We start from the raw sequence: 20,488 nt of genomic DNA on the forward strand, positions 1-20,488 counted from the left end.
CTTTCCCTGTAGCCTTGCCTTTTTAAATGCTTACATGATATAGCCACCTACTTGGTACCTAATGAAACACCTACCTTTCCTCTTCCTAATGGTCTCACTGCAAGCTCCAGGCCTCTTGATACATTCATGATGGTGAAACTTTACTGAATGATCTCTACTCTGATATGGAAAGATATGTACCCACTCCAATATTGAATGAAACCTGTATTGAGTGAAACATTGAAGTTGGGCATTCTTAGGTGGGGCTGCAGCATTCTACATCTCAGTCTAATTAAGCTGGGTGGGATCTGAAGTCATTGGCGTGTACTTTCTGCCTGATGTCTACCCTGATGACATCTTTGTAGTGATTTGTACATTTACGTTTGGCCAAATCCCAACTTGTGTAAAGGGTTACAGATTGTAACACTTGCTCAGGTCAAACAATACTTGCTTTGGAAGGATAATACATCAGCCCTTGTGCTGTCTCAAAACATTCTCATTATGCATCTGAGTAATTGTGACACAGCAGTAGTGTTCAAGCATGCAAAGTTGACTCTTGATTGGCTCTGAATGGTGTTATTACTGTTGCAGTTTTACCCCATATTTTGGCGCCACCATCTACTCGGCCAGTTCTTCCAGGTTCATGATACTTCTCTTTGCAGGAGTTAAATCATCCCCAGCATTCGGCAGTGTTCTCAGGCACCCTACAGATTCCAGGAATGAGACAGGACATACACTACACTTCACATGCACCACAGGCTGTATACCCTAGAAATAAAATGCTAGGACACAAGGGGAAAGTGTTCATTAGCAAAAACATGCTGGTTTAGAGCACATTTTTCTAGGAAGCAAAACTACAGCAGCCTCTCAAACTCGCCAATCCAAGACTTTGACACTTCTTGGCACTACTAGTGTTTACCCAACCTTTCCTGCCTCTTATACATACCTATTGGTCAGTAAGGCTGACCATCACAGTTTTTGGCCAATAAAACTGTGTGGGGGTGAGGCTTAGCATTGAGTTCCACTACTGCCTGGAAGCGTTAGAGCTTTTCCTCTATGACCCTCTATGGGAAAGTTTAAGAGGCTACTCTAACTGCTTGCACTTTACAACTGAACTCCAGGTATGAATTTAACTGCATAGTTACAACATAAGTATGCATAAGTCGTACCTATAGAACTGCGGTGGAATCCATTACTATGGTGATCACCACTGTCTTCCAGGACCTGATCTCATGATGTCACCACCCCGCCTCTCCACCTCATCCATTTACTGAGATTAATGCAAGGCATTCTGTGAATGGCACCCGTGCTGCGCGAGCAGCCTCCTGTGGTTCCTATAAAGCAGGACAACTGGAAGACTGTGGTGACTACTACTACACGGCTAAAATACAATCCATACCTCAAGTTCAGCTTCAGACCTTTACTGGCAGACCCTTCAAGGGAAATTTTTATTTTACTGACAGGTTCCCTTTTTTGAGAAGGGCAAGGTTTATATCTGCACGTCAGTCATACAGAAAGAGCAGCATGTTGTCTTCCATCTTCGTGTAATTATTAAACTTCATTAATTGTTAATTAACGAGGGAGGATTACTGTGATTCTTCTTCTATTAATTGAATTTTTGTTTGAAAAAGATGACTGTGCAGGGAAGGCATCCTGTGTAAATATTTTCCCCCCGGCACAGCAAAGTTTAGCTTTGGGAGCGTGAAGTGGAAGGTTTAAAAATTCCCAGGTTTGGAGATATATTGAGTTGTTCTAAGCCTTCCGAATGCCAAAAGAGCAAAGAAAAAAAGAAGAATATCTTATAATGTAACATTATAAGACTATTAGGAGCAGTTCTGCAGAGTTCAGTTTCAATGTGCCTTTCATAGAGTCTGAGCATGGTTTTTTCTTTAACAAGGGGCTTTAACAGAATGGTTTCAGTGTTTTTCCCCCCTTGCGCACATGTTGAGTTGTGTTCATAATGGCTGCATTGTAACCATCGCTGTATGTCTGTCCTCTCTCCTTCACCACAACTAGTCCTCGAGGTGGCTGTGCTCAGTACAGAGGGCCAGGTGCAAGAGTTGAAGTTTCCTCAGGGCAATAAAGGAGGTAACCTGATCCAGCTCTCGGCCAACACCGTCAAACAGAACAGCAGAAATGGTAAGTTGCCGGTCACGTGGTTTTCTTGCCATTGTTCCGCCGCTTAGATCTGTAACCTAAGGATCCCAATTGTTTATTAGTAAATGCCAACTTTTCTTTCTTTTAAGAGCTGTGGAAACATCTGTATGGCAGCTCTAGTTTCTGCCGTGCTTTGCAACGTTCTGCAGAGTCTTTTTAAACAGACTTTGTTTTGTTGGTTCTGGTTAAAGAGGACCTTTCTTCTTTAGAGAGGCTACCTATGGATTTACAAGCAGTGAGCTAATAATCGTTATTTGGGTGTTGTTGTGTCATTTCGTTTTTCTTTAAACTGTGGAGAAGTTACTATACATCCAAAACATTTAATAATCTATTTCTAGTTTAGAAGTTTTTTTTATTTTTTACGTTTCAATAAGCAAACATTTTTTATGATGATGGGCGATGCCTTCTAAGTTCCTTTCTACTGTGGAGAAGTAATAATACATCCAACACATTTAAAAATCTATTTATATATTAGATTTTTTTTTCTTAGGCTTCTTTTACAAGTTGTTGTCAATAAGCAAAATTTTTTGGGTGATGTCTTGTCAGATCCTTTTCATTTCTATTGTGGTGAAGTTAGAATGCATCCAACACATTTAAATATCAATTTATAGATTTTTTTATATATATATATATATATATATATATATATATATATATATATATATATATATATATATTTATTTATTTTATTTTTGTATTTTTTTTTTAATTTTAGGGTATCAGGTAAGCAAAATGATTTCACGTTTTCTACCTTGAGAACATTTGTGTTCTTTTACATTGCTTGCCCCTTTGACAGTTCATTTGACTCTGCCCACATGCCATGTCTGATCTTTTCATACAAAAAAAACATACCTCGAACATGGGGCTCTGTTGTGTTGGTAAAGACACAATGATGGTCCACCAAGACCTTTTTAAACAGATTTTGTTTAGCTTGCTGTAGCTAACGAAGGCTGGTCCCCTTATTAAGCACAACCCCTTAATAGGTTAGAGATATTGTCTACCTACCGATTTACAAGCAGTGATGTGATATTCCTTTAGTACAGTGGTTACTATCCTTAGTCCTCATGTACCCCAACCGGTTATGTTCTCAGGGTTTCCTTTATCTTGTAGAAGTGCTTTAATACAATGTCAATGGCTTGGGATTCAGGAGAACTATTTTATCTAAGGAAAATTCCCAGAACATGGCCTGTTGGGGTACTGAAGTTGAAAAACAGGTTTAGTATGTTGGTTCCTTAATGCTTGCCATATACAGGCATAATGTGGTTCCAATTTCATCAGTTGCACCAACAAATTTGTCCATTTGTCTTTTGTGTATGTTTTCTGTTGAAGAAAATTGTTTTCTTGTATCTGTCTTTCCAACTGAAGATCCTGATGGTGATTGTACACACATTTACTTATTTCTTGAACCCAGAACCAGTGTTTCAATATTAGAAACAATGGTTCTATGTTTTGGTGTTAGAAACAAATGTTTTCACTAGATTGTTCCTTTGTATGAAAGGATTGCTATGTCTGGTCTTCTAATGTCCATACAGGTTATAATCTGATTGTACAATGTCTGTATACTCTAATTTACATTTAACAGAACTTTTTAAACAATACATTTAGTTTATTATATCTGGTCAGGTAGGCATTCATACTACTAATTTGTTGGTAGACCTAAGGGAGATTGTACAATCAGATTGTATTGTGTGTTCTTAGCATTATGCCTTTGGCTAGCCTAAGAAATAAAGCCTTTATAAAGCCTTACTTTGTGCCTTATGCTTCATTTCTTGTGCACTGGAAACTTGTGTATTGGTTGAGCTACACAACTAAATTTGGCCTTATTGCCATATGTGGGCGTATCTTGAGATGTTTACAATGTCTGAATGGTAACAGTACAGTTGTGCCTTTTAGTTGAAAGCAAGGTGCAAGCACAGTATGTCTATTGCTGGGGACAAGGAAGTGAGGGGACATTTTCCACTGGATACAACTTTCTAAACCATGATTGTTTCCTAAGCAAGGGATAAATCTCCCCATTGAGCACAAAGGTGGCAGCAAATCCTCACAGAAGTTCTAAATCCTCCACCACTTTCTGGGTCTCTGCATACATTACCAAGCAAGATGGCTACAGAAATAAGCTAGTTTAGTCTTGTGGCTCGTTCACCTGTATTTAGGACTGGTTAGTATATTACTGGTGTTGAAATTACAGGTGGATGCAAACTGCTCTAGCCACAAAGCTTGTACAAAGCTATGACGGGCTGACAAGAGCCGCAACTACACACCACTGCTCACATGTATCAACACATCCTGCAGTTATGGATAGATCATGGACACAGATTACATCCAGGGCCAACCATCTGTCCCTAACCACAGGCATCCACTCTCGGCCCTTAACTGAAGGTGTGAATGAGCCTTTAACGCTGAATTCCAGATATGGCAATTTTTACAGAGTTTCATTAATCCAGCTTTGTCCAATGTAAGTATACATTATGTATAGACCATACCTGTAGGATCTCATAGGAAGGTGGTATCTCATAGGAAGGTGGTAATCACTGTAGTGGACACAGTTACCCCAGTAATCTCCATTAGCTTCCAGGTTCCCAACAAATTCATCCAACCAAGCTGGACCAAAGTTGGAGATCAACCAACAAAGATGGAGCTTGTCCAGCCAAGCTGGACCACTGTAACTACATGAAAATTGCCATAGCTGGAGTTCAACTTTAAAGCATGTTTGAAGCAATCTTTTTACAGAGTATGGAATGGTTAAGAGCCTTGTTGAGTTGTATTTTTTACTGTCCATTGAGAAGATTTTCTTTCTGTGTCTCGGAGGCAAGTGGGAGGGAATATTTCTAAAGTAAAAGAAAGCCTTTACTAAGCAGTTATTGTCCTTATTGTCCTTCAATTTCTATGACAGTGGTCACCAAGATAAATGAAGAGGGTAAATCTGGGGACACATAAAGCAATACAAGCCAGATAGAGAATCTAACTCTTCTCTACTATATACATATATACTAAATGAAAAAGTGGCTTTTGATACACTTTACACTTCTTACTTATGGTGGAAACCATGTCTATACGTTCATGAGCATTGTGTTCTCCCCTCTACTCTAGGTCTAGCCAAGCTGGTCTTCATCCTGTACAAGAGCCTGGGCCAGTTCCTCAGCACGGAGAATGCCACCATAAAACTGGGAGGAGAATTCGCCAACAGCAACCACACCATAGCCGTCAACTCCCACGTCATCGCCGCCACCATCAACAAGGAATCCAGCCGCGTCACTTTATCGGATCCCGTGCACTTCACACTGGAACACATCGACGTGAGTGATCCTATTTTATTCTTTATGTGCAAAGCTTTGCCAAAGGGAGGATTTCTTGAGGGCAAAAAAAAGGAAGGAGGGGGGATAAAACGAAGTTTCTATTAGGATCTGAAGTGCGCCTCTAGGTCACAGGAAGAATTTCTTTGAGTCATCGAACATAAAATTAAATGAAAGCTGGATCAGTGATTATTAGAACTTAAGTGTATTCTTAATGAAAGCTAATTCGCTGGCAACATGAAAATGTAAATGAGCCAAGTTCATTTGTGAGCGAAAATTAACTCTTACCTTAGCAGCAGGGCAGCTCCATCTAAACTCTGATTACACTGTATAAATTAGCAGATTTAGATGCCTCCGAGTGTAAAATCAGCTTTGGATGCCAACCTCAGGGAGGAAAGCCGTGTAAATAATGGCACTTGCTGTAATTCTTTTAAATACTTTTTTTTGCTTCTGTATGGAAATCTTCATTACCTTGCTGAGTAATTATAGCAGAATTAGTCTTTTGCCTCTGTAAAACAAGTTGGGTCTGTGAACTTTGTTTCATTCCAAAAGAAAATTTCACGTCTTAGGACAACACAATTTTAAATGGAGTGTAACCTGCTTATATTTTTCCTTTCCTGTTCCCTCCTTTCTTCCCCATCAAATGCTAATAACATTTTCACATGAAACCTTTCCATTTTTACAGCATACCTTGTTTTAGAGCCTGTAACTTCATCACTGGGTCACAGTGGTTCTCTGTGTAATGCAAGCAGATCATGGGACAGGGTGCTGTACTTAGCTTCCTGAAAACATCACAACACCCTGCCTCCATTCTCGTTCTCTCTCCTTAATTCCTTAATTCGCTCCCAAGAATACCCTGTGGTGAGTGATGTCAGAACTCATGGGCAGTGGGGACCTGACTCACTTTAACATATGGCAGTGTCTGGGCCTAGTGATTTCTCATTTTCCCCAGGCTCTTTATCATCTGAAAATATCTTCATCAACACCTCCATCATGGTACAGGAGATGGGCAGAGACTGTGGACATGGTACAGGAGATGGTCGGATTGTGAACATGTTACAGGAAATGTCGGAGACTGGGGACATATTACATCAGACTCCTAGAAATCACTGTTATAACAGGGCCATAGGAAAACACATATTAGTGTCTGCAGCAGGGGCGGACTGACCATTTGGAAACTCGGGCACTGCCCGAGGGCCCGGGGTCAGTAGGGGGCCCCATGAGATACCCCTGGTACCTTTTTTCATAGGCTTTTTTGAGTTTGGGAAAGGACACAGGGGTCCCATGATCTCCTATTTCCCGGGTCCCCATGAGTTGTCAGTCCACCCCTGGTCTGCAGTGGCCTTGAGGGCCTCAAAAAATTACCAAAGGTTCGAATGTGGCCCCCTGGGCTGAAGGTTGGATCTTAAAGGGAGTATTTAATTTGACGTACACGTGTCTTTTGATTTCTATGGTTGCCGGGCAAAGGTCCTGCTGTAGATGCCTGTCCAGTCTTATCTGTGGCAGCTCTTTACCCCAACAGCCATGTTTTCCCTGGAAAGATATCAGAGTGGGGTTTAGATCTCACACATCCCTCTTCACCCATTATATAAAAAGTCTGACTCCTGGGACTCCTGTTTTATCCTTTTATAGACTTCTACAGAGAACATTCCACCATCCAGGTAAGCAGCAGCCACATGAACAGCGAGAGTAGGAGTTGCCAGATGAACGTCACCATTCTGGATCTTCTCAAGAGGGTCACCGAGGCAAATTGCTGAGGCTGTTCTTGCCCTACCACCGAAAAAAGACGAGTAACAGATAATGCATAGCTCTGGATATTGCTCTGCCGATGAAGCACGTGAAGAATGACTTATTAGCTCATTTCTCCCACTCTGCCTGCCACCAGTGAGGCAGCAGATTTTTTTCTTTCCTGAGGTTAAGGCAGATACGGCAGAATATTGCGGAGTTTGTTTGCTCCCTCTTGTCAACTCCCTTTCTCTGTAACACTGAGCATATTTCTATAGTGCTTTATCTCATTCAGCTCTAAATAATGGATTATCTGTCCTTGAGAGAGAAGAGCTGCAGCTAAGAGTTGTGGAAAAAAGAGCCTTAGAGACCAGGAATGATCCTGATAACAGGGTATAAGATCTAAAACGCTCACGTAAAAAGTTCAGACGTTCTGCGCTCGGCATATCCACTTGCCAATGAATGGAATGGCTTTGTGGCAATGGCAATTCTGGCACAAAATGGAGGCTGGGTTGTGCCACCCATGTAGTTACTTTGAGATGTTTTTGTTGACTTTATTGGCTAGTAAGAAAACAAATTAGCATAGAGTGAAGGATTCCGATGACAGGATATTAAAAGCTAAAACGTTTTGGGGGTGTTGGTATGTTTTTGCTCAGTTCTAATGACTACTTTGTCAGAGCCAGCAGGATGCAAATTGCTAATGCTTAGGACTCATCAGAAGTCCATTCATTTTTCATAGTCTAGCAGCAGACCTCCAGCTTACCCTTCAACCACAGTTGTACAGGCTTCTCTCCGGTACAGAAAATCCTTAATTTGAAGTCATTGCACACTGTAAGCTTCTCATAGTGTGCTTTAGAAGAAGCTGCAGCACATTAGATGGAGCCCACCTCAATTCCTGGCTGTAGAAAATCCAGTATCATTCAGCCACTTCCTCTCCTGCCTGACTGCCCCTGGCCCAACCCTTTCACATATTGGATTTCAGTTCTTTCAATCATGAAGGCTCAGCATCCCATGTGGGCATTATCTAGGGTGGTCTGCATGCAAATGCAGCCTGCCTAGGAACTCCCATTCCTCCAGACTGACATCCACTCATTGAGGCAATTTGATATTTGCGAAACTGCTCTCAAGAGCTCACTTCTTGTACCAAGGCTGATGGCTTTTGAGAGAAGTACTGAACCAGGGTGGCTTGATGTTTTCAGGAAGCTATATATAGTCCCCCTGCAGGCCCATCCCATCAGCAATGATCTGTCTACATTGCTTAGAGAAGCACAGAGATCCAATGATGACATCACTGGGTTTTAAAATACTGTAGTAAAAAACAGGTTTTATTAGCATGATGATGATGTTAGCTTTAACATGCAAAAAGAAAAAAAAATATGCATTACACCATAGTGCACAGCATGTGCAATGTAATGTGCTGCAGCATGTTTCCAGTTAATATAGTTTTGATTGGTTGCCAATCAAAATGAATAGCACAACAGTTCATGCATGTTATCATAATGCATCAGTTTTGATGAGCCCTCAATGTTTGTTGAGCCTTCATCTGTTGTGGTTAACAAAAGTTTTTATCGATTAAATAGTTATTCCACCCAAAACTAAGGTCAATTTTGGGAGATTTCAGAGAGTTGAATAACTCAAATCTCAGGTGATATCTCCTGGCTCTGCACACCCTCTGTGCTCGTTATGGGGCTTTCCCACCACGCCTGCTAGATGTGTATTTTCTTTTATATTATGGTAAGTATATAGGTATCATGGGTAGATCTCACAGGTGGAGTAAATATGTAAGAAGCCAGGGTTTGACTCAAACTACCAAGCTCCATCTATAACCAAAATATTACTTTTGAGTAGACTGATCCTTAAATATGTGCTGGCTCCTAGAGAAGAGAAATTGTCCTTTTATTTGTCCACCCTTCACCGTATAGACATGTATTAGTTGGTATGAGCAGCATTTTGGTCAAGGTTTTGAAATTGGTTTGATTCTGGGAAATCATGATGCCTTTTTGATACTAGAAATTATTTAGCCATTTTCCTTTTATTATTAAAGATAACAAGCTTTTGTACTGAATTGTTTGTTCTCTTGCAGCCCAACAATTATTTTAATGCCAACTGCTCCTTTTGGAACTACTCTGAGAGAACCATGATGGGATATTGGTCAACTCAAGGTTGCCGTCTTGTAGAAACAAATAAAACCCATACAACCTGTGCTTGTACCCATTTGACGAACTTTGCGATACTTATGGCGCATCGAGAAATTGTTGTAAGTACTATGACAGAACAATGGAATATTGTTATATTATAGCAGAAGTATTTATGCTGTGTAATGATATTCAAAGGCCGCATTTACGAACATTGGAGCACACAAAAGCTGGTACAGCAGTGCCTACAGTAGTTAGCAATGGGCTTCTAGGTTATATTGTCAAACTTTAATTGAACAAGCTGAAGTTAGAAGCTGATTTATTTAGTAAATCCCTCTCAAAGTACATAAGGAATCCAATATGAAACTAATGCTGCCACTAAAGAAATCTAGATCTGCCAGTGCCGATGGCACTCATAGATGTGATTCAACAGGCAGTTATTCAGCTTATTGGGTGTTGATGTCTTGATTATGGACTGAAATAGGTAAATATGAGGCCCTGGACTCCAGATCTTTTCAGCCACCAGAACAGAAGATGTTGGTTGTCCTTGGTGGCTCTAACACCATGCAGGGGCCCTTTTAAGAGGCGATGACCTCCCAAACTGAGAAATCCAACTTAAATCAACAGAGCTCCAGTTGGTCAAGTCCACAATTAGGAGTAAAAGTAGCCAACATGTTTCGGAGACCAACAGTCACCCTTCATCAGGGTTCAAATGCAAAGGACAGTGCTTCCTATAGGGCTGAAATTAAAAGTCTCTTGGGTAGTGTTCTTCGTCAGTCGTGATAGACTTGTGCTAGAAATGTTTGCCCAATCCATTAATGCACAAACATTTCCTAGACAAATATTTGTCAGCCAGCATGTCCTTGGGAGGGGAACCATTGCTCGGGCAGATTCTGAAGCCTATTCTAATCATAACTATTCAGCCATCTCGAGCTGAGAGAGGCTGAATAGTCAATAGAAAGGTCTTTTCTTCTGATTGATTTGTTTTTGGTAAGTTCAATAGAATGTTATGAAAAGATAGATTTATTTTGTATATTATTTTACGTGGCTGCCTTTTTCGTTTATGAGCCTTTTTTTGTTCATGTATAACTTTATCAAAAATGTAATGTGCTGCCCTGATCTCTTGCAGTACAAAAACCAAATGCATGAACTTCTCCTTACTGTCATCACCTGGGTGGGCATTGTCATCTCCCTGGTCTGCCTTGCCATCTGTATCTTTACTTTCTGCTTCTTCCGTGGCCTCCAAGGGGATCGGAACACCATACACAAGAATCTTTGCATCAACCTGTTCATTGCAGAGTTCATCTTTTTGGTGGGCATCGATAAAACCAACCACGAGGTAAGGATCTTAAATGATGAAGGCTTGGTTTTATTTGGCTGCTTTAATTATCTTAAAGAAATGAATAGCTATTGAGGGCCTAATGGCAGAAACTTGGCACTTCCTGGTATGAGAGATCATGTGACCTCCTCTTGTGGTCCAATGCTCGGGCAATTATTGGGCCAAAACACTTGTCACATGTGGAGAAGGATGGTGTCATAAGCCGTTGATAGAGATTTTGTCACTTTGCCTTGAATCTCTTTAACTCTGTTTTGTGTTGAGTTCCTGAAGGGGACTGTGCACTTTGTAAACTGATAAGTACTTAAGTAGGTTTACAGAAGGTCCAGAGTGGTAGTCTCGGATGTGATATTGCTCAATTGTACCCGAAACAGCAAGCAGGAGGCAGGGCAGTGACACAAAATTTAAGGAACTGGTGGTACTGAATAATGGTTCCATCCTCTTTGTTCTATTGAATTTTGTAGCACAATAGGGTGGACATTACTGTAGATGTTACTCTGCAAATCTTTTGGTAGGTAGAACAGTTACTTTACAGGTGCTTTCATCTGTTATTTGCTCCCTTTTGGTTTGTAAATATACCCTTGAAAGCATTTTGTTATCTGTTTTATTAATTTGGAAATATTTTGGCAGAAATCCGCTGAGCGCCTATCTTCCTGGTTGTTTCTGCTGCACTAAATTCCAAACCAGTGTTATCAGCCACCTCTGTGAACTACAGAACCCCTAATCCCCGCTCCTCTGTATTTTGAAGGGGGGCAGTATCCTTTAGTCCAAATTAGAATAAGCATCCTAGTTTGACAATGCTGCTCCTCCATAGATATGGTGGAGTGAGTGAGCGTTGTCACCCTAGACACCTTAAAAGTGTGTTATAGATAGGATTCCTAGGGAAAAAATAAAGGTAATAAGCCTTAGAAAAACTAATGCGGCCACCTCATTGGTTAGCTGCAATATTTAAAATTTTTTGTTCTAAGGTTCAGATGTACTGTTATTTGTGTATTTAGCATTTTGAATGAAGCTGCCAATTCATTCTTCAGGTGCTGTGATATATACTTGTTGTTTTGCTTAGGAGAAGGTAACAGATGTTGTAACGCATGCATGCATATTATGAAAAATGACATGAATCTTTAAGAAAGACCTGAACTTTTATACTACAAATATGTGCATTTGTAATCCATTTATCTCTCATTGAAGGTTATATATGTTTTTCCTGGATTCTGTAGAAGGGTTAAGCACATAGCTGTTAGCCAAAATTTGTAGCTGTTGTCTGAAAATGACGGCTTGGCTTTGTGAGATTCTTTTATGGCCAAATGCTTTATAGGTTTTGTTGGAGTTAGCCATTAAGGAGATAATGTCAACTTGCACATGTAGGCTGTAATAAAGGCCTAACAGCCGAAACGCGTTGCCATTTTCAGTGGATGTTGTGCATTGTTCCTTAGAAACAAAGAAGATTTATTTGTGGATACTACATGATACAAGGTAGCCATGTCTCTGCAAAAGGCATGAGCCCAGACCTGCACTCTATTGCTGTGCTATGATTCTCCACAGCTGTCAAGAATACCTATCACTCCTGGATATGAGGGAGCATGTCACCTTCTCCCTGTGGTGGTGCCTGGATCCAGCAGCCAATCACCAGGCCCATGAACTGTCACATGACTTCTTTTGCTTGCCAACACAACTAATTTCCATGGTGGCTACAGAGGGGCAAGGAGTTGTGAAAGAGCACAGATAGTGAATATAAGCAAAGCCCCTGATCACTTTACCTTGTATCAGCAAACTGACGGTGTCTCTTTAAAGTGGAAGTTCAGGCAAAACCTAACTAAGGCTAAACCTACCCCCACCCCCTTTCTAAGGCTATTCTGTCTAACCTTGTAAAGAAAAGATCTGTATACTTGCCTATTCTGAAACTTGACCAGTCTCCAGTGGCAGTTTCTGTGTACAGCCGAGATTGCCGACAATGGCTGATGTCGCCCATAGACTTACTATGGGACATCTATTATCCGCTGCCCCTTCTTTACACAGAACCTGCCACTGACAGCTGATCCTGGGACCGGACAAGAGCTGCTTTAGAATAGCTAAGTATGCAAATCTTTCCTTTACAGTGTTAGATAGAATGGGGGTGGAAGTAGGGTTTAGCCTTCGTTAGGATTTGCCTGTACTTCCACTTTAACCGTATTCTCTTTACCGTATAATCCAGCCGAGGTTTTTTTTCCCTTTTAAAAAAGAAAATGTTAAAAAGCAGATTGACTATAATGTAATAATAGCCTTTACCATTGTCTTTACTATTCCACAAATTTTCTTTAAATGTCCCCATACTAGTAATATATCATTATAATCTTCCTTCAATGCAACGTGAAATTACCCGGCCCAGAAAACGCTTTGCTCCGAGCACCGAAGTCTTGCTATCAACGGCTCTCTGCGGGAGTCATATTGTTTGGAAAGGTTATAAATGAGTAAGGTATTTTACCGTTCTAAGCAATATTTTCCATTTAACAAACCGGCTTTTTTAATACCAAGTGTCTTTTTGAGAAGTTCACTCTTAGAAGGGCGAAATATATATTTTTTTAATAGTGGGGAAATGATTTATTGCAGCCCAGAACGCCCTCAAATGAAATCTTAATGGCATTTATAAATAGAGCTCATGGAGGGAATCCCTAGCGCGTCGTTATCTGGTGCTTTACGATGACACATCGACTCTGATCACAAGGTAGACTGTTACATCATTCCTTTATTCCATCTCTTCAGATTGCTTGTCCCATATTCGCTGGCCTCCTCCACTTTTTCTTCTTGGCTGCTTTTGCCTGGATGTGCCTGGAAGGTGTTCAGCTTTACCTCATGCTCGTGGAAGTATTTGAGAGTGAATATTCGAGGAAAAAGTATTACTACGTTGCTGGATACCTCTTCCCCGCAACTGTCGTTGGTGTCTCTGCCGCTATAGACTACAAGAGCTATGGAACAGAGAAGGCGTAAGTATTCTCTCAGTGGTTGTTAAGCTGTTTGTCTCCATCTTTGTAATCAAAGCCTACCTTTTGAAAGGAAACTGTAATTTCACACAACCACACAAATGTGGAGCTAGTAAACTCAATGCTACCATAATACTAGTTGACAAATCTCCTCATTTCAACCTGAAACTACTAGAAAATACAAAACTGTCAGAAGTGTTGAACAAGATTAATTTCCAAGAGATGGTGTTATCGTCCTGAAGATACTAAAACTGTAAATTTCTGTTATTTGATATGAAAATATACATTTTCGCATGACCTACATCAGACAATTGAACCTTGTCACTAAAAGACTATGTAGAGCCAAAACCTTTTGAGTAGGAAATGGTTGTGTGCCATTGGCGTGATTTTCCTTTACTTTTGTTCTTGAGATGCAACTGGAATGAGAGGGTAATCTCTTCAGATAAAAGGGACTTTTGCAGTTGTTTTATCAGGTACAGATTTCCTCACTGGAAGATTTAATCGTATCTGTTCTTGTGGACAACAATACAGTTTTGGATTTCCCATTATTTTGTCTTCATGACAGGAAGATGGTCAGCAGGACAAAGAGAGAGTGTGAATTGCCCCAGTAGTGATGCAGACAGCAGTAAAACCTGACAGAGGTTTTATGCCTTTCCTAGTCTAGTTGAAGCTAAAAAATAAAAGGTTTGGCTACATAGTACATACGCTTCAAATGTTTTTATGGTCAGGCTCTTTCAAGTGCTCTGCATAGACTCTTGGTATTTCCTTAATGAGTGATATCACCAAGGGTTGTAAACTGTAAAAAGCCAATTGAATAAAATGTAATAATATACTTTAACATTGTGTCTACTTTTCCACAAATTTTCTTAAAATGTCCCCATACTAGTTACATATCATTATAATCTTCCTTCCTTAAATACATCATGAAATTACCCAGCCCAATGACTATACATTACATATGCTTTAAATGCTTTTATGGTCAAGCAATTTGAAGTGTCTCTTCCAGACTTTTGGCAATGCCTTTATGGGTGATATCATTACGTTGTTGTTCACTTTTGGGAATCAAAACATTAAAAAGAAAGTAATTCCCACTCATTGGACTACTGAAACGTATGGCCAACTCACACCTTTATTCAATAAATAAAATTGCTCTGTTGAACATCATCAAGAAATTTGCAGATAAAAAGACCTGTTCCCTGAATGATATAGCCAATAGTTAATCAATTATCCAAACTATCTAAACTGCTTTTTGTTGGGGTGACCAGTTAGTCTGTGGAGGGAAAACACCAGGGGGAGTGCAAAAATTAGTTGTTTGTCATTGGAAGCACCATCCCTTAGAAATGTAATTATTACCAGCTAGTGATGGGACTTTCGATTGTACCTCAGTTGGTAAACCCCATAGTTAAAATTGATCCAGATTTTATTTAATCATAATTAAAATTTACCACCTATGTAGTACCTAAATTATATTTTTATATATAAAAATTGTGCAGCAAATTAATAATGCAGATTGTGCATTATATATATCCATTTTGAAGGTTTGTGGTTTCCTTTTAGTGTACAGCTGCTTTTTGCCATCATAATCGCTCGCTGATTTTTATACAACCAGTAAATTATATTTTTGTATTTGTAGTTTCCCTGATATCAGTCATATCAGCTGGGGTCATTTGGTCCTGAAGAAGCAGGGGATCCCATGAAACGTGTTGACCTTGACATCGACCAACGCTTATGCTTTGTATACGGCAGCTGTCCGATGCAATGACCCCAGCAATTTTACGTTTTGTAAATTGTGTTTATTGTGGTCACCACATAGGTGGTAAATTTTAATTATGATGAAATAAAATTTTGATGTATTTCAACTGTGTTGTTTGCCATTTGAGGCACAATCGAAAGTCCCATCACTATATAGCACTATATATCACTATGTAATTTCAGTTAGTCTGTGGTGCTTCTTCTTGTACTTCATTTACAGGGATGAGACTTCTGTATTGATGGAGGTTCAGTTAGATACAAATACAGTTTGCCACTGGGTGTTTTTCTGCCTCCAAGTGTAGTCATTCATGGGACAGACACTCACCAATGGTAGGTCAACAAGATAGAAGCAAGCTTGACAATTAGCCTGCCCTCATAGATGCCAAAATGAGGTTAAGAGGCACTCCCTTGATGGCATTACAGTTGCCTGTGCAAAGTCTGTTCTGTACCTTATACCAGGACTAAAGTAAAAATGCAAGTGGATCACCATTCAGGTTAGCAGGGCTGAAAAAATTGAAGATGGTGAAAAAATCTTTTATTGTAATTGCCCAAAAAAGTAATGAAACCTGAAAAGTAAAGAATGTGACAGTTTATTTACTTTTTTTTTTACTTCACGACGGAGTCCCTGTGAACACCTTTGTATTGCAAGAAGAAAAATGTGACAGCATGAGATTGTTTATCGGATCCCGTTGTGACAGCAGAAATGTACTTATATTAACAGAAAATGTATTCAGCCCATAACTTCAGAGCATGGAAATCGAGAAACCACTGCGTGAAGCCTAGACTGATAACTTTATGCATCATTTAGCCTAATATAGTGCATTTCATTTATTTCTTTATTTTTTTTTTCCTCAAGTCCCACTTGGGTTATTTTTTAATGTCCTACTGGTTTGCAGCTGAACATGACAGCTGAACATTTTATGTGTCTTGTGTTCCGCTGAGACGCCTACTTTGCATATGCCATAAAGATGAAAGGCCAAACTTGAAGATTACAAAGAATAGCCTGGGCAAAAAAAAAAAAAATTAAAATAAAGCCGTATTTTTATGGCAATTGCTCGGATCAGAGATCTCCTGCTGCAAAAAATCCAACTTTATAAATCAAACCATTTGTAAGGTAAATAAATTCTACTCCCATAAAGCAGTCAGATGGCTGTGCCGTGCTTGGTTGCAGGTCCCTCTGTCTGCCTCGGAGAAAGATTCCCCAATACCCACATCCGTATTGGCATTGCGCTGCAAGGGGCGGGAGGGTTGGGGCCTTCTCTGTGAACTATGATTTCCAATCTCATTTGTATTAATTTTCTGCTTTCTCTTGAAAGGTGCTGGCTGAGGATAGACAACAATTTCATCTGGAGTTTTATTGGTCCAGTGGCTTTCATTATTTTGGTAAGGAGCTTCTCTTCCTTTTCATTTCATGAATCGTTCTGGTGATTTAATTTGCCATTTCCGCATATGGATCACATTAACAGGCAGAACAAAGCGCTGGGCTTCACTGTTTGTCTTTCGTAATGCAATGTTTGAAGGTTTGGCTGTCAAGGTGGAATTGTTTTTATGAAGTTTTCATTCCTTTGTCAGTTGTTGGTACAGCGGAAGACAATGAAATAATAGACACTGTAGAGGGAAGACAATTATATGTGTGCAGACACAACTTGATATTTTTATCTGTTTCATGTTAAAAAGATCTATCAGGATAGATGTATAGGAGCTGCATGTGTTTATGAAGGATCAGGCACATTGCTTTAATACTTGGTGACTCATTGACCTAGAATCAAGTAGGTTCTCACCTTGCTGGCTACATACCTGTTGTTGATCAGTGATTCCCCACTTTAGGGGTTTTAACTTTTTTTTTAACATTTACAAGCCGCTAATAGATTGGCTCTATATTCCCTTTGCCAGGCTGTTGAAATCATCACTACCAGTCTTATTACCAGGACGACTTCAAAGTATGACAATAGCTTTGTTTTACTTTAAATATGGATAACTAGAAACAAATCAGATGAAAGAAAATTATAAGAATTTTCATACACAAGATAGCTACAACTAGTCAACTAGTTAGTGTCGTGGTTGCTTTTGTTCAGCCAAAGTATAATATCAAGGTCCAATTACTGACAATGTTAACTAATTTCTGACATATCAAGTGCATTTCTCCAGTTCAGGTTCAGAAATGCAGAAAATCCTGTGCAGATTGCTTGGGTTTTTTTTTTTTTTTTTTTTAAATCATTCAGAGAGCCAGTCCTGTAAGTCTATTATTTGGTACCCACACTCCCTTGATTTGCTTCCCATACTCCAAAGGGTATGGATACAACTAGTTGAGAAACCCTGATCTAGATACTGAAGCCCCAAAAATGTGCCATCAGGTCAGCAAAAAGTTGCCAGTACTCCACTTGTGTAAATTTTTTGTGTAATTAATAAAATACTAGACTGGGGAAGAGTTAGAATGTCTGTACTCTTTGGTAAGTATTATGATCATTTGTCCCTCTCCACATGCACACACTGATTTTTATTTTCCAGCAAAACAGTGTTTCTTTTTCTCCCAAGAGCCTGCTCATTTCTATGTAGGGAAAGAGTTCTTGGGAGTAGTAGTTCTGGGGAACATGCCTAAATTAATGACTCACCTTGCAGAACAATGCAGCTGTGTCTGCAATAATTTTGCAAGCCTGGTGATGTTGTCACAGGGCATAATAAAACGTGTGTCTTGGTACAGAAGCCAAGTAAAATAGATTAAAAAAACTGTTACCTGTTCAAGAAGGGGAGCAAGGAAGGTGTGATGGTAAATTTGAGATTACTTTTAACTTCATTATTGAACTTTCCAATGCTAGGAAGGCCTGGCCTTACATCGTCCAGAGAGTGATAAGTGTTACATTTGTTATGGTCTTGTGGTAGGAGTTAGAAATGGCAATGAGGCTAAATTTTACCGTTGGAGTCTCTGAGATTTATAATGCCAATGGTCAACTGAGTACAGTGGATCCCTGCTAGCATTTGAATATCCATTCTGATTTCCCTTCAGGAACCTGTATCAGATAGCTAAGAAATGTTACATTGTTAGTTACAATTTAGGATTTGAATTTATCTACGCAGTGGGATCGCTTGGAAGATGGAAAATGGTGGGATGGGAAAATGGTGGTGTATAAATGGTGGTAATATATGGCTATGGGACTCTATAAGACTTAGGCTGTGATAACGGGTATTGGGCTGATAGTGGCTAGAGGATCATATGTAAAACAAGGTAACATAGAAATGTGTATGTGTCATGGAAATATATGTTCCAATTCAGACCTGAAGATGTCACAATGGGCTATATACGTAAGCTCGTATACTAAATATTTGTGTTTGAACTTCCCATAGTCATTGTCGACAGTCTATTGAGACTGGTCTGTTTTTCTGGGGCTGCTGCTAACCATCTGTATACCATTATAAAAGAGACAGCAGCTCATCATTCTGTCTTTTTATCTGTTTAGAAATATGACAAAGATTGGGTGGAGGTACATCCTTGAACTCTTAACTGCCTGCCGTACGCTTCTTAAATTTGTCTCTAGGGAGTCCTCAGATATCTCTTATTAAACAGGAACTTGGTCTCAGAATAAAAGAAGAAACATTAGAGATGGTTTTATCTATCCAGGCTATTTAAAAACAATAGACACGTCAGAGAAAAAAATGATCCAAGCAACAATGGGACCTCAAGTACTTATTTGTTTGGAGCATAGAAAAAAAAAAAACCACTAACTGAGCTCAACTAGCGTAAGCTTTAATTCTCATATAAAGCAGGGTTCTCCTTCGTTGGGTACCAAGGAAGTAACTCATCGCACATGAACACAACAAGAGCCAAATGTAAACAGTCTATACTGCTTTAATAATTAGCATTATAAAAAAAGGAATCACACAGCCAACTGATATCCGGGATCACAAGCCCCTCCTTCATTACAGTTTATAGCTTTTTTATAAAGGTCACAAGCCCCTCCTCCTTTGGTGTTTAATGATTAAAGCATTACTGTAAAAAAGCATTTCAGACACTTTGGCTTGGGCCTTCTTGTATTTTAGATTTAAAAACCATATGTATTTTTTTTTTATTTTTAACAAAGCCTGACCAACATACATGCACTTTCTACAATAGCAAAAATATCAGATTTTTTTCTTTGATTTGCATGAAAAACATATATTAAGGGTCAAACAAGACCTTTTTATAATAGGAATTGTGTCTGCCGTAAGGGTTATCTGCCATTTTAAGTAGATGAAAGCACACAATACAAAAATAAAATGAGACTAAGACATTTGAGGTGACTGCGACATATGAAATCTGATCTGACTGGTCCCCAAGATACTATTTTGAGTTTTCATAATGATATTGTTTAGACTTTTTGTATTAACATAGGGTGGTTGCTACACTTTTAGTGTAAATTTTACTGGTGAGTAAAATTTGAGTTGAAGTCTTAATTTAATAAGCTCATTCCACCAGTTAATTTTTTGTTTTAATTATTTATTTATTTTTAATAGCACATAGAAATCTAAAACAAAATGCAAAAAAATAATGTATTAATCTGTCTTTATAATCCTATGACCTTAAACATCCATTTTTTAAAGACATTGGGGGGGTTGGTCTTGTAGTATCGTTCTTCGTCCCAAAATATTATTTTGCTAATCTTATGACTTTATTTTGTAGCTCTAACACACACACACACGCACACACACTTCTCAAAAGGATCTAAAAATTCTTGAATTGGCCACTATCGGTTGAATTGCACTATTATTTACCAGCCAAAACATTATTATCCCAAAGCAAATAGTTTAGCCTGCAAGTGTAAGGCTATTGGGAGCTGTATTCCCAACCTCCGGAATGAAACAGCAGGTAGTAGTCAGATTGACGCTCTCAAGAGCGATTCCTCTTCTGCAATAGCTTTGACCTCTAATCGTCCTGGAGGCTCACACGTGATGTTACAGCATGTACAATCGTAGCTCAATCACCTTGACTTTTACTTGTGCATTTGGTTGGTTTTTGGAAGTTGCTGTGCAGATTTTAGATGAGCGATGAGAGCCTTATTTGATTTTGGGGGCACACGTTTCTCTTTTTTTATTTTGCATGCCTATAAATTACATTTTACATTGGTGGTAGAAGAAAAATACAGACAAATGTATAGTGTGTGTATGTATGTATGTATATGT

At 39.3% G+C, this 20,488-nt stretch overlaps 1 protein-coding gene across 21 annotated transcripts in view; it reads left to right on the forward strand.

The window, feature by feature from the left end:
• The window catches only part of ADGRL2 (adhesion G protein-coupled receptor L2), a 292,149-nt gene that overhangs the window by 237,888 nt on the left and 33,773 nt on the right, over positions 1–20,488 (forward strand). For all 21 annotated transcript variants that reach the window (XM_089684380.1, XM_089684382.1, XM_089684383.1 and 18 more), the window contains 6 exons: positions 1,996–2,118; positions 5,227–5,432; positions 9,238–9,411; positions 10,419–10,628; positions 13,365–13,585; positions 16,651–16,717. In XM_089684380.1, coding sequence (XP_089540506.1) covers positions 1,996–2,118; positions 5,227–5,432; positions 9,238–9,411; positions 10,419–10,628; positions 13,365–13,585; positions 16,651–16,717 — 1,001 coding nt within the window. The remainder of the gene's footprint in view (positions 1–1,995; positions 2,119–5,226; positions 5,433–9,237; positions 9,412–10,418; positions 10,629–13,364; positions 13,586–16,650; positions 16,718–20,488) is intronic.

Source organism: Staurois parvus, unplaced genomic scaffold (assembly GCF_062004578.1).
Source record: "Staurois parvus isolate SC_StPar_1 unplaced genomic scaffold, SC_StPar_1.0 ptg000347l, whole genome shotgun sequence".
Classification (NCBI taxonomy): domain Eukaryota; kingdom Metazoa; phylum Chordata; class Amphibia; order Anura; family Ranidae; genus Staurois; species Staurois parvus.